Raw genomic sequence first — 14867 nt, forward strand, 5'->3', positions numbered from 1 at the left:
ATTATACTAAGTTTTACCGGGTAGGTGATTCTTGGTTGCAGTCGTGCCTCCCTTACCTTCCACAATATCATGATCCAATTCCTCAGATCCTTTAATGTAGAAACTGCTAATCTTATATTATTCTGACTGTGGTTCCATGATATATGAATTGTTTCTGGCTGCTTATAGTATTTTCACCTTGACCTGGGAGCTCTGGAATTTGGCAATACTATTCCTGACAGTTTTCATTTTGGGATGCCTTTTAGGAGGTGATGAGTGGATTCTTATAATTTCTATTTTACCTTCTGGTTCTCAAACATAAGGGCAGTTATCCTTGCTTTCCTGTCTTTCCTACTCTTAGAGAGGAAGAACTTGGAAGAATTGAAAACTTACACACTCTCAGAACTAGCTCTGAAAACAGCAGCATGAAAAATCTGAAGCTTGGAACTCCCTCAACCTCAGGAGGCAAGCTTTAAAATAAAGGTCAAACTCAAGAAGTAGGCTGGAAGGATAAACAAAAAATAAAAATAGGCAATAAAAATATAAGAATAGGTATGGTCACTGCTTTCCTGTCCTATCCTTATCCATTTCTTGAAAGATGATGTCTAGGCTCTATTTATAACCATGACTTTTAATTAGACCAATATTTTTAAAATTATCTGTTCTGGATCTATATTCTAGGTCAGTAGTTTTTCAATGAGATTATTTCACATTTTCTTCTATTTTTTTTATTCTTTGATTTTGTTTTATTGTTTCTTGATGTCTCACAGAGACATTAGCTTCCATTTGCCCAATTCTAATTTTAAAGGAATCATTTTCTTTTGTAAGCTTTTGTATGTACCTCCTTTTCTCACTTGGCAAGAAATTTTTGTTTCTTTTTAATGAATTTTTGTACATCCTTTTCCATTTGGAATATTCTGCTTCTTAAGGATTTCTCTTCAGCTGCTTTTTGTCTCTCTCTCTTTTTTTGTGTTTTTTTTTTTACCATTTGGCCTCTTCTGTTTTTGAAGATGTTATCTGCACCAGCAAATTTTTTTGTGTGCCTCCCTTACCAAACCATTGATTCTTTTTTCATGATTTTCTCACTTCACTCTCATTTCTTCTCACATTTTTCCTCTACCTCTCATATCTAATTGTTAAAATTCTTTTTGAGCTCTTCTAGGGTCTGAAACCAATTCCCATTTTTCTTGAGTCTTTGCATGTAGATGCTTTAAATGTCATTGTCTTCTGAGTTGGTGTCTTCATCTTTCCTTTTCATCACTGTAACTTTCTTTGGTCAGGTTTTTTAAAATTTTTTTTTTGTTTATCTTTCCATCCTACTTCTTGAGTTTGACCTTTATTTTAAAGCTTGCCTCCTGGGGTTGAGGGGGTTCCAAGCTTCAGATTTTTCATGCTACTGTTTTCAGAGCTAGTTCTGAGAGTGTATAAGTTTTCAGTTCTTCCAAGGTGTTATGATCTAAGAATAAGCATGGTCACTGCTTTCCTGTCTTATGCATTCATCTGGGAGTAACCATAAGTCCTTTTCCCCACCCTGGAACTGTGAACAGGGTTCTTATTCCTGCTATTGCTCCTCATCTCCTTCTGACTGTGACCTGGCACCACATATGAGCAATACAACAAAGTCTTGCACCCATTGCCAGATTACAAGATAAAGGGTACCTTGTAATCTCCTTCTGAACAAGTTTTAGCTAAGAGCTCCAGAAGCCCTGTTCCCTGATGCACATGCCCCCAAGACCTGCTGCTGTCTAGTTGGGTGTGGTTTGTGCTGGACTGTGCTCCATTTTCATTCCAGTGAAATACACCTTTCCTGCTGATCTTCTAAGTTGTCTTGGGCCAGAAAATTGTTTCAGTTTGTGGTTCTGCAGCTGCAGAATTCATTTTTTTTTTTGATGGGGAATTTGTACCTGCCTTTAATCCACAATGTTGGTTCCAACCCCAACAACAAAATTCATCTGGAAGAAGAAAAGGTCAAGAATAGCAAAGGAATAAATGAAAAACTATGTGAAAGAAGGCAGCTTAGCAGTAATGGATTTCAAAATAGATTTCAAAGTGGTAATCATGAACACAATTTGGTACTGCCTAAGAAATGGAATGGTTTATTCAGTGAAATAGATTAGCTACATGTTACATAAAAGTAAATGACCATGACCTGGTGTTTGATAAATCCAGAGATCCAACCTTTTGGGGCAAGAACTCAATATATGACAAAGACTTCTGGGAAAATTAGGAAACAGCCTAGTAGAAAGTGGACACAAACCAATATTTCACATTGCATTTAGGTTCAGTTATTCTGGTGTACAATTTAGAATTATGGTCAAAAGTCAATAAAAGCATGCATCTCTGTTAACCCAGGAATATCATTACTAGGTCTTTGTCCCAAAGAGGTTAAAAAAAAGGAAAAGGATCTATATGTATAAAAAAATTCATAGTAGCTCTTTTTGTGGTGGCAAAGAATTGGAAATTAAAGAGATGCCCATAAATTGGGGAATGTTTGAACAAGTTGTGGTATATGATAGTGATGGAATACTATTGTGCAATAAGAAAAAAAGGATAGTTTCAGAAAGACCTTAGAAGATTTATATGAACTGATGCAAAGTGAAGTGAGCAGAACCAGGAGAACACTGTACACAGAAACAGCAATACCGTAATGATAAACTGTGAAAGAATTAGCTATTTTAATGAATACAATGACCCAAGACAATTCCAAAAAACTCATGATGGAAAATGCTATCTAACTCTGGAGAGAGAACTGGTAAACTCTTAGTGCTAAGTGAAGCACTTTTTTTACTTTTAAAATTTTTCTTGTTTTTTTTTTTAATTTGCTGCAAAACAGCTAGTATGGAAATACATTTTGTATGACTTCACCTATATAAATGATACCATATTGCTTGCCTTTTCCATGGATCAGGGATGATCTGGAGGGACACAGATAAATTAGAACTCAAAATTATTAAAAAGATAAATACTAAAAATAAATAAATAGTTGGTTTAGCAAAGAAAGAAATACACAAAACAATAAAAAAAAACTTGATCTCTGACATTAGGACATAAAGGTCAATTTAATGATCATAGGTCTCTCAAAAGAACATGAGAAATCAAAAAATCTAGTACACAATAATGTAGAAAATGATATGAGAACTTCACAGAACCACATAAAATAAGATTTCATTGATGTTTTTATAACTCTCTAGTTTCCCTCAGTATCACTTCCCTTTTCCCTGACAGAGTCATACAATAAAAAAAAAAATTTTTTTAAATAAATTAATTTGTTTGCATTCTTATACAGATTCTACACATACACATACATTCTTATTAAATACATTTTCAGAGGGGGTGGAGCCAAGATGGCGGAGTAGAAACACACAAATATGCTAGCTCCGAACCCACAGCCCATGAAATATCTGTAGTAAAGAGCCTCCAATAAATTCGGGAGCAGGAGAAGCCACATAATAGTGGAGCAGATAAGATCTCTGTTCCAGAGGGACCTGCAAACCTCTTGCAAAAGGTCCGTCGCACTGCGAATGCGAAGCCCAGCCCAGCCCTGCACCAGCCCCGGCACCGAGAGGAACAGATCCGAGCAGTCTTCAGGGACGGGATCTCCAGCGGCCACACGGGTCCCTCCACCCACAGGTGACGGGGGTCGGTGAGAAGGTCTCTTTGGTGGGTCGAGAGGGGAGTGGGGTGCCCCCATACTCAGGCCCCCTTGGAAGGCAACAGCGGAGGCGGGAGCAGACCGGGGCTCCCCAAGCAGGCAGGAGCCTGGATCCATTGTTGAAAGTCTCCGCATAAACCCCCTGAGGGAACTGAGCCAGTGAGGCGGCCCTGCCCCCACCTGAGCACCTGAACTTAATCTCACACTGAATAGCAGCCCTGCCCCCACCCAAAGCACTGAGGCTGGGAAGCAGCATTTGATTCTCAGACCCCAAGAGCGGGCTGGGAGGATCTGGAGGTGAGGTGGGTGTGAGGAGAATATTCAGAGCTCAAGTCACTGGCTGGGAAAATGCCCAGAAAAGGGAAAAAAACCAAGACTATTGAGGATTACTTTCTTGGTGAGCAGGTTTCTCCTCCCCTCCCTTCTGATGAGGAAGAGCAATGCTCACCATCAGGGGAAGACACGGAAGTCAGTGCTTCTACATCCCAGACCACTCAATGGGATCACTTCTGGGAAAAGGTCTTAAAGAGCCCAAACAATTTTCAAAATCATGATGGAGAGGTGGAGGAAAAACTGGGAAGAGTAATAAAAGAGTTGCAAGCAAAGTATGAACAAATACATTTTCACCTTAGTCATGTTGCATAGGAGAATTAAAATGAGTGGGAGAAACCATAAAAGAACACAAAACAAAACATGACAGAAGAGAAAATGATCTGCTTCATTCTGTGATCCAATTCCACAGTTCTTTCTCTGAATGTGGAAGGCATTTTGCTTCAAGAGTCCACTGGGAAGTTTTTAGATCCTTGCATTGCTGAGAAGAACTAAGTCTACCAGAAAAATTCTTTGCACACTGTGGTTGTTGCTATGTACAAAGTTCTCCTGGTTCTGCTCCTTTCACTCAGCATCAGTTCATATAAGTCCTTCCAGGACTCTCTGAAGTCTGCCAGCTCATCGTTTCTCATAACACAATAGTATTCCATTACATTCGTATGCATTCACAACTTGTTCAGCCATTCCCCAATTGATGGGCATCCCCTTGATTTCCAGTTCTTGGCAACCACAGAGAGCTGTTATAAATATTTTTGTACAAGTGGAACCCTTTCCCATTTTTATGATCTCTTTGGGATACAGTTCTAGAAGTGATATTGCTGGGTCAAAGGGTATGCACATTTTTGTAGCCCTTTGGGCATGGTTCCAAATTGCTCTGCACAATGGTTGGATCAGCTCACAGCTCCAGCAACAATGAATTAGTGTTCCAACTCTCTCACATCTTCTCCAACATTTGTCATCTTCCTGTTTTGTCATGTTAGCCAATCTTATAGGTGTGATGTGGTATCTCAGAGTTGTTTTGATTTGCATCTCTCTAATCAATAGTGATTTAGAGAATTTTTTATATGACTATAGATAGCTTTAATTTCTTCCCTTTGACCATTTATCAACTGGGGAATATAGACCAAACAATTTATTTTAAAAAAATGAGAGATAAAAGCCAACAAAACTGATTAATACATTGAAAAAGCATAAAGACATGTGCAATGTGTAACCCCTATGGATCTTCCATCTCCAGGAAAGGGTGGATTGAGAACATCTTTTCATAGCTCTTCTTTTGAGCCAAGTTTGTATTTAGTAAATTTACAACATTCACTTTTGATTTTTTTATGAATGTGGTTATTTACATTTATATTGTTCTAGTCATTGTGTATGTTATATTACTTCAGTCATCAGTTCATGTAGGTCTTTTCATGTCTTTCTATATTCATTGCATTCATAATTTCTTACAGCACTGTAACATTTCATTACATTTGCATACCATAATTTGTTTAATCATTCCGGTATTTACTTGCCTTTTTTTTTTTTTGGCTATCATAAAAAGTGCTGCCATAAATATTTTGATTTATCTAGGGATTTTTTTTTTCATATCAATGTCCTCCTTGAGGTGAAAGCCCAATAAAGGACTCTCTGGGTCAAAAGGTATGGACATCTTAGTTACTTGATTTATATAATTCCAAAGTGCTTTCCAAAATGGTTGTAATAATTCACAGCTTCAACAGCAATGTGCTTATCTTCCCACAACCCCTCCAACAGTGATTGTTGACATCTTTTGTCATTCTTGTCAATTTGCAAGATATGGTATAAATTCATTTGTTATGTTGAACGACTTGTTGGATAAATCACTGTCAAGATTTTGTTTAAAATCTTTAAACTGATATTCATTAATGATGTGATTCCCTTTCTACATTTGCCTCATAAAGGGATTATGATACAGGGCTTTTTTTCTCAATTATTGAGAATAATTTGAGTAGCATAAGTACTAATTATTCTTTAAAAGTTTGATAGAACTCTACGTGTGTGTGTTCATCCTTCATTGACAGAGAAGACCATACCATGAGAGAAATAATGACATGTCTTGCACTTGACTTTGTTTTGAGTGAAGGAGGGCTGTACAGGTCACTAGCCTCACTTCTCCTCCAGAGCCATCTGAATTCAGTGACCAGATATTCATCAGGATGACTGGAGATGATGCAGGATGAGGCAATTGGGGTTAAATGACTTGCCCAAGGTCACACAGCTAGTGAGTGTCAAGTGTCTGAGGTGAGATTTGAAGTCAGGTCCTCCTGACTCCTGCACTGGTGCTCTATCCACTGCACCACCTAATTGCCCCTCACTTCTATATATTTATGTCCCCAATCAATCATCTTCTTTTTTCTTATGAGGACTTGCAATTGTCAATCCAAGTTTTTATGTTCTCCCAATTATTTGGGAGAATTCCTATAGACCCCTACTGTACAGACCATAAATTCTGTACTGACAATCCTTGTTTTTCATTCAAACCATTCAGGAACAACCTGCTGTTCTTTTCAAAATCAACTGGGCCCTCTACCTTATCAGATGTTGAATAATTGTCCTTTAATTTGCAATATTTTTTAGGAGATGACAGACTTTTTTTTTTTTTACCAGTTCTGTAGGCCATATTTCCTTCTGCTGTTAATGCTTTTGTTTAACTGCTTATGCTCAAATTCCTTGAGTTTTCTCCTTCTTAAGGTCTTTGATAATTTTAATCTTTTTTTCCTGGTTTTCCTCTGCTGCTCACTTTCTGGGTCCCTTCCCTTTCTTTTGTACAATAAAGATTGCATATTTAGCTCTCTTTATTCACTCCAGGTGAAGTTTTTTTGGGGGGGGGGGGTAGGGCAGCTAATGAGTTGTGAATAATAAAGATAATGATTAGTGACATCTGAGATTATAATGTTACCATCTATAGATAATACTTTCTATAACATCTATTTTGGCTTTCGAGGTCACCAAATTGATTCAAGTATGATAATGTATGAAAAATGAACATACTGAAAATAAAATTAGTAAAGGGGAAGAGGATTTATTATCTTAAATGACTCTCTAGAATTCAATTTTGGGAATTGGAAACCATGGAGAAGGGTAAGAATACATATTCTTTCACAAAGTAGCCAGAATTATGTTATAGAAAAACTAAAGAAAAGCAGCTTCATAACTCACCAACAAGAAGAAGTTCCAGGATTGGGGAATTCCATACTTTCCTGGAAAAACTGCTTCAACATACCAAGTTATGAAGGCATAGAAAAAAGAATCAAATATCAACATTCCAAGGATATGTCCAAGGGTTAAATCATCGTTCATGGTGACTGGCCGCATAAGAGTTGACCAGTGAATTCCTTTTTCTGAAACACAACAGAAGAGAACTTGGTTATTATGCATGCCAAGCTAAAATTATAACTATTACCCTACACCTTCCACAAATATGATGTGATGATATGAGGGGAGAAGACAAAAAATTGCAGGTTTTAGGGGTTAGGTTTTAATAAACTGAAGTTCTGGTTGAACCTTTAAGAAAAAAATATTTTGTAAGCAGTTGAAATAGGGCTGGAACTCAAAAGAGATTAGGACTGGAAGTTATCTGATAGAGATAGAAATTGAAGTTATGGGCTTGAATGATAATGGTAAGGGAGAAGAGATATATAGAGAAATGAATATTAGGATGTAACTACCTTAAAGAGTCAGGAAGAGGACAAAGTTAGGGAGATAAGAGGAAAATCATGAATGTTTGTGTTTTTTATTCAAAGGCTGGAATCACAGTGAGTAAGTTTTATTAGAGCATAATCTGGAGAAAGAGAAAATTTCCTGGGAAATGCCCACTCATTTCCTTTGTCCATGGATTGTGGCAGTGGACTGTATAAGGGGTCTATATCAATTACAAATAAACCATGGACCTGTCTTTTATGCTGACTAATACAGGCTAGGGTTAGTAGTGTGTACCTGAATATTCTGAGCTGTGTCTTTTTCTTTCCTCATAGTCAGCGTACAAAAGTTGTGAAGCATTAGGACATCAAATTACTCCTGGGTAGACTCATTTATATCCTATTATCCTTGCTTAATACATCTTGTATGTACCTTATCCTTTAAGGATCATTTCAAATTTAAACTTCTCCATGAAACATTCCCCAGTACTCAGTCACATTGATCTCTCCTATTAATGAATATTTATGGTACATATGGTCCATGATGTGTTGTTATTTACTTGTTTTATGTATTTCTAACTAGACTGTAATCTCTTTCATGAATGACCTGCTTTTTACTTTCTTCTTGCATCTTGACATATCTTAGCAAGGGTGTACACATAAAAAAGTTGTTCAATAATCACATATTTCTGTATAATTCATGATTTTAGTGTATTTTTATATGTCATAATTTTAATTTCATAATTTATATAATTTTATAATAGTTATGTATAATTATTATATTTAATTATATAATTAATGTTATATATGATACATAATATTATATATAATTATAATTAAATGTAATAATTAATACATTATACATAATTTTATAATTTATATAATTTATAATTCATTTTATTTTTAGTTTTGAAATCTCCACCTCTCCTCCGCTACCCATAGAGAGGACGAAAAACCCAACAACAATCCAGTCTGAAACTCACTACAAATCTGTATAGTCATGCAAAATAAATTCCCACATTAGCTTTGTGGAAAGAAGGAAGGAAGGAAGGAAAGAAGGAATCAAAAATGGATGAGAGGAAAAAGGGAAGGTGGAAGAGAGAGAAGAAGGGAAAGAGGGAGAAAGGCAGAAAGGAAAAAAGAAAGGAAGAATAAAAAAAGTTAAGGAAAGGAAGGAAAGAAGGAAGGAAGGAAGGAAGTTGGCTTTAATTTGTACTCTGAGTTCATCAGCCCAGTCTGGGAGTGGATATCATGTTATTCATGAGTCCTTTAAAATTGTTCTTAGTCACTGTGGTGATGAAGTTCCTAAGTCTTTCAAAGCTGATTATCTTTACAATATTGTTGCTTGCCTAAGTTCATACAAGTCTTGGTTCCATGTTTCTCTGAAACCACCCCCTCTATCATTTGTACAGCTCAGCAGTACTCCATCGTATTCATATACCATAACTTGTTCAGCCATTCCCTAACTAATAAGCATCAACTTGGTTTCCAATTCTTTGGCATCACAAAAAGAGCTGCTACAAATAATTTTGAAAATATGACTCCTTTCCCTCTTCTTTTGATCTCTTTGGGGTATGTATCTAGTAGTGCTATCACTGACTAAAAGGCTATGCATGATTTAATAGATTTTTGGACACAATAGCAAAATAGTTTCCAGAACAACTGGACCAGTTTACAACTCCAACAATAGTGCACTAATTATTTGTTTTCCCACATGCCTTCCAGCATTTGTTGTTATTTTTCTGTCAATTTAGCCAATATGATGGATATGAGGTGATACCTTAAAATTGTTTTAGTTGGTATTTCTCTAAATATTCATGAATTAGAGCATTTTTGTATGGTGATTGATAGCTCTGAAAACTACCTATTCACGTCCTTTGACTGTCAACTAAGAAATGGTTCTTATTCTTATAAATTTTGCTTTTACCTTAGAAACTTAGAGAAACTTGCTGCAAAATCCCTCCCCTCCCAATTTCTTAGTTCTTTTCTCATTTTAACTTTATTGGTTTTGTTCATGCAAAATCTTTTTAATTTTATTTAATCAAATTTGTCCGTTTTACCTCCTGTGAACCCGTCTATCTCTTCTTTGGTCCAGAATCCTATCCTGATCATTTCTTTCACGCTTTTCTAATTTGTTAATGATGTTACCCTTTATGTCTAAGTCATGTACCCAGACTATTCTCTAGGTTTCCCAATAGTTTCTGTTTTGCAACCAGTAGTCAGGATCTTTGGGTTCCTGTGATCATTTGCTTCCTTCGTATGTTCTGTATGTAAGCCGTTCCCCTGATTTACCTCTCTGTTTCTTTGTTGATTGGTTGTTCAGTCATATCTGAGTCTTCATGACCCTGTATAGTGCTCCCTTGGCACACTCGATATGGTTTGTCACTTCCTTCTCAAGTGGATTAAGGCAAATAGCGGTTAAGTGACTTGCTTAGAGTTACACAACTGGTGAGTGTCTGAGGTGGAATTTGAACTTAGGAATTCCTGACACCGGGCCCAGCACTCTAACCACTGGGCCTCCTGGCTGCCTCTGTATCTTCCCCAGTACCCAACTGGTTTGACAATTATGACTTTGTAGCATGATCTCAGATCAGTTACTGCTGCTTCATCTTCCATTACCACTCCTTTTAAAAATTATTCTTTACTTTGACATTCCTCCAGAAGGAATCTTGCTATTTTTGTCCTCCAAACAACTTATTATTTATCTAGTTTAATAAAGTAACCCTTTGTAGTCTGATACGTAGACCATTGAATAAGTCCTTGGTAGAGTTTGAGTTGACTGCTGCTGTACTGAGTCGGTAGCCCTCTGGGAGGCTCTTCAAGTTTAGAGTGCCTGAATTCTCAGATCACCTTTGGTCTGAGACTCCTGCCCTAGTTATTCCACTGCAGGCCTCCATGCTGAGCTACAACAAGCTCTCATGTTCTGTTCCTGGTGGCAGAGACACACGACTATGTTCCAGAACTTCTTCCTTTCTTGGTACCCAGCTAGGGCTCAAGTTTCCTCTGCGCCCTAGGTCTGTGAATCTGGAATGGGTAGTGGGTAATAGAGTTGCTAGATTGTACCCAGTGCTAGTTCAGAGATCCCCTGAAATCTCTTTCTGCCTCCATGCTTTCTGCCCTGTCTTGGCTCTTGTTCTCCATGAATGCTTCTGACCAGATGTTATTTCTAACATCTGTAGATTTCTCTGTCTTCTCTAAGTCATCCTGTGATAGGAAAAAAATTACTCATTGTGACTTTTACTTTTCCAATCAGAATTTCTTGTAGCACACTTTCTAGATCATTGTAGAATAGGTATAGTATGGAACTAGGTTGTATTGCTTCTTCTCTTGGGGTTCATAGGTTTCAGGGAAGAGTATTACCTCAGGTATGAGGGCTGCACTTTTGGTGTTCACCTACCACCCAACTCTCACCTATGGCTCCAAGAATCTACAGCATGTGCAGCAGTCATATCCCAGTAAACCATTTTGGCAGATAGGCTAAACCAGGTTTAGCGTAACCAAGGGAGCCCAAACCTTTTGGTGCATAACCCCAAGCATGTGAATGGGTGAATGAGAACAATTTGTTCTAATGGCCACTGAAGCAGGAGCTGTGGAGTGTTTAGAGTATGGTTAGAAATCAGAGAAACTAAAGTCATCCACTGCATCCTGAACTACTATCAGTCATTTGTCTTCCTACTATTCTGATGACAGGGAAAGAGAGAGTGAGACTGACAATTCTGTACACCTCTGCCTCATTTAAATCCAATTTGTGCAGGAATCAAAGGACATCACCCATGCTATTTTACCATTTTTACCTATTTCAAAGTCCTGTGGTGACAGGTAGGTGACAGATGCTGTAGGAGCTGTAGTCACAACCATGCACACAGGTGGTCCAAGTCATAGGGTCATCTTCTTACTGGGGTGGAGTTTGGCAGCCCACAGCCCACTTGGTGTCTGAGCAGCCTTTTTTTTTTTTTTTGAGGACAGTGATGCTCACCTTCTGGGCTAGGAGAGGTGCCTTAAAAGCTGCATGTTTCAGACTGGTTTGTTTTGTTTTTTTCTTTCTCATATTCTTCCTCCTATTCATTCTGATTCTTCTCTACAAGATGACTAATATGAAAATGTTTAATAGGAATGTATATATAGAGCCTATATCAGATTGCATGCTGTCTTGGGGAGAGTGGGGAAGGGGAGAAAATTTAAAACTTATGGAAGTGAATGTTGAAAAAAAAAGAAATTCACTTAAAAAAACTGTCTGCTTCACCCAACCCTGGCCTGCTTACAGTGGCAGGCAGGTATCCCCCCCCGTGGTCAAAACACAAATAAATATACAAAAACTTTTGTGAAGATGATTGCACTCAGTTTTGGTACATGGAATGGGCACATGCCTATGGACAACATAAAATTCAGTAGACCTGAAATATGAGCAGCTCTTGTTGAGAGAGAACTCAGCAGATATTGCATCAAAATAGTGACTCTGAGTGAAACAAGGCTGGCAAATGAAGGCCAGCTTACCAAAGCTGGACCTGGATACATGTTTTTTCTGGAGGGGCCACAATGATGGGAAACTCTGTGAAGCTGGTGTAGGTTTTGCAATCAAAACTAATCTAGAAAACAAGCTGTCCCATGACAGACTCATGATAACATGATTACCACTTGCAGGAAAACATCACACTACCATCAGGTGCCTGAGCTCCCACTATGACGAACTCTGATGAGGTCAAAGAAAAATTTTATGAAGACCTGGAGACCTTCATCGCCAATGTACTGAAAGAGGACAAGCTTATAATTCTAGGTGACTTTAATACCAAAGATGACATGGACTAATCGACATGGCAGGGTGTCCTTGAGAGGAGTAGAGTTGGAAACAACAAGAGCAATGGCCACTTATTACTAAACACTTGTGCATCTCATGACCTCATCACCAACACCGTCTTCTGTTTACCTATGATATAAAACTTCATGGATGCACCCTTGTATCAAATATTAGCATTTATTAGACTATGTCATTGTAAGAAGAAACAGAGAGAAAGTGAGAGCCAGGAAGGCAATGTGTGACACAGAGTGCTGGACTAGTCATAGACTTATCTTCTCCAAGCTAAACATTTACATTAAACAAAAGTGGGGACCCCAAGGCAAGATAGTACTAGAAGATTTAATGTCAACCGATCAGAACACTTCTATTAGCCTGAACAGATTGTTGCTAACTTGGAGGGAAAGCAGAGTCAACACATAGACTTCTCCTCCTCTTCAATAATTACTTTTTGGTGAATTAAATTAAAATCAATTGTTTTCTAACTCCCAGGCTAACAGAATAGCATAGTCTAAGAATTGGAAGGGACTCAGAAATCCCATAACTCAACTCATACTAGATTGAGAAAACTCTCTACACCTTCACTGACAAGTAATTATGCTGTCATAGGAAAGACTCCCAGACTTTCTGGACTAGCTCTGCCTCATTTCACTTTTGAATGCCCTTGATTATTAGAATGTTTTCCCTAAACCAAACCTGAAGCAACCTCTGATATTTCAACTCATTGGTCCTTTCCTAGTTGTTTCCTCTGAACTCAACCAAAGTTTAGTCCCCCTTTCATGCTAAAGTCATCAGATGCTGGAAGACAGCCATATAATTCAACAAACAAGTTTTTAAAGAGCCTGCTGTGTGCCAAACCCCTTTGTAAACCAATGGGGATAGGACAGTACAGGGCAGGATAGGATAGGGATGAAACTAGAAATAGGAACTAAAACTCTTATTTCAGTGGTATAGTGAACATCCAGGTGAGGAAACACTACCAATTCTGTGTGTAGCATCGACTTTACACCAAAAGGTTAACTGGTTTCCCTTGGTCATACAGTCAGTATGGGGTAAACACTGGCCTTGAACCCAGTTCAAGACCAAGAATCCTGTCTTCAAGATCATCTCTGTATCCATTCCACACCACTGCCTTTCTCTATTGGAAGAAAAAAAAATTCCTGCCTTTGAAGAGCTTGATATTTTACTCAAGATAAACAATACATAGGCAGATGAGTCTAGATGAGATATATGCAGAGTATACAGAAAGTAATTCCCTGGAGTGGGGGAAAAGCATTGATAGCTAGAGGAATCAGGAATGACCTAATGTAGAAAGTGGTACTAGAACTATGCTGTGAAGGAAGCTAGAATTTTTATGAGGTGAATTTAAGGAAAGAGAGCATTCTAGATACAAAGATAGCTCTTACAGAGGCATAAAGGTGGAAGCTGGAATTTTGCATATGTGAAACAACAAGTAGGTCAGTTTGGCTGGAACACAAAATGTGTGAGGGGAAGAAATATATAATCGCTTTGGAAAAATAGGTTGGAACAGACTCTGCAGCATATTAAATGTCAAACAGAGGAGTTTATATTTAATCTCAGAAGCATCAGCAATACAGACAGCATAAAATACCTGGAAGTCTACCTGCAAGAAACACACACACAAGTACTATATGAACACAATTACAAAATATTTTTCACACAAAGAAAGACAGATCCAGACAACTGGGAGAAATATTGTTGTATTTGTCCACCATTTTCAAGGAGGACCATGATGTCAGCGAAATGATGACAAGACTTGAAGTTGACTTTGATTTGAGTGAGGGAGGGCTATGCAAGGTCACAGTCTCACTTTCTCCTCCTGAGCCATCTGGATCCAGTGACCAGATATACATCAGAATGACTGGAGATGGCTCAGGATGCAATGGGAGACCCTGAAATGTATAGTCTTAGAATTCCATTGAGAGATGGAGTTGGAAGTTATATCCCTCCATCCTTTTCTCCTTTGTACCTTTCCTCCAAAATAAACACTCCCAGTTCCTTCAACTGAAACTCTTGAGACATAGTCTCTAGTATACCAACCATCCTAGTTGCCATCCTATGGAAATGTTCCAATTTGTCAATGTTTTTCCTATGTACAAACCCTCACATATAGAATCCCAGAAAAGTTATTCCTGGTTCAAAAGACCCTGTGGGTCAATTTAAGCAAAATCATAACACATTGACTGGACCCCTGTCAATGTGTTTACTTTTGTCAGAGGACACACTCTTTAAAAATAGAAGCCCTTTAGTTATACAGTACAGTAAATAACATGAATGCAAAGATAGCCCTGTAGAGCATACCCTCACAAATTAACACATTACCAGAGGGGAAAGCCACATACACTGAACAAAAGTGGTGCCTGGTACTGCACCTGGAAGGTATATAGAAAATGTATGTGGCCAGAAATATGTAAGAAGCAGTACAAACTAGAAA

General features: G+C 37.9%; 1 protein-coding gene across 5 annotated transcripts in view; it reads right to left on the reverse strand.

The window, feature by feature from the left end:
* LOC140497226 (phospholipid-transporting ATPase ABCA3-like) overlaps positions 1-14867 on the reverse strand; it is a 309351-nt gene that overhangs the window by 153606 nt on the left and 140878 nt on the right. For all 5 annotated transcript variants that reach the window (XM_072597909.1, XM_072597910.1, XM_072597908.1 and 2 more), the window contains exon 10: positions 7142-7323. In XM_072597909.1, coding sequence (XP_072454010.1) covers positions 7142-7323 — 182 coding nt within the window. The remainder of the gene's footprint in view (positions 1-7141; positions 7324-14867) is intronic.

Source organism: Notamacropus eugenii, chromosome 3, assembly GCF_028372415.1.
Source record: "Notamacropus eugenii isolate mMacEug1 chromosome 3, mMacEug1.pri_v2, whole genome shotgun sequence".
NCBI classification, from domain to species: Eukaryota; Metazoa; Chordata; class Mammalia; order Diprotodontia; family Macropodidae; genus Notamacropus; species Notamacropus eugenii.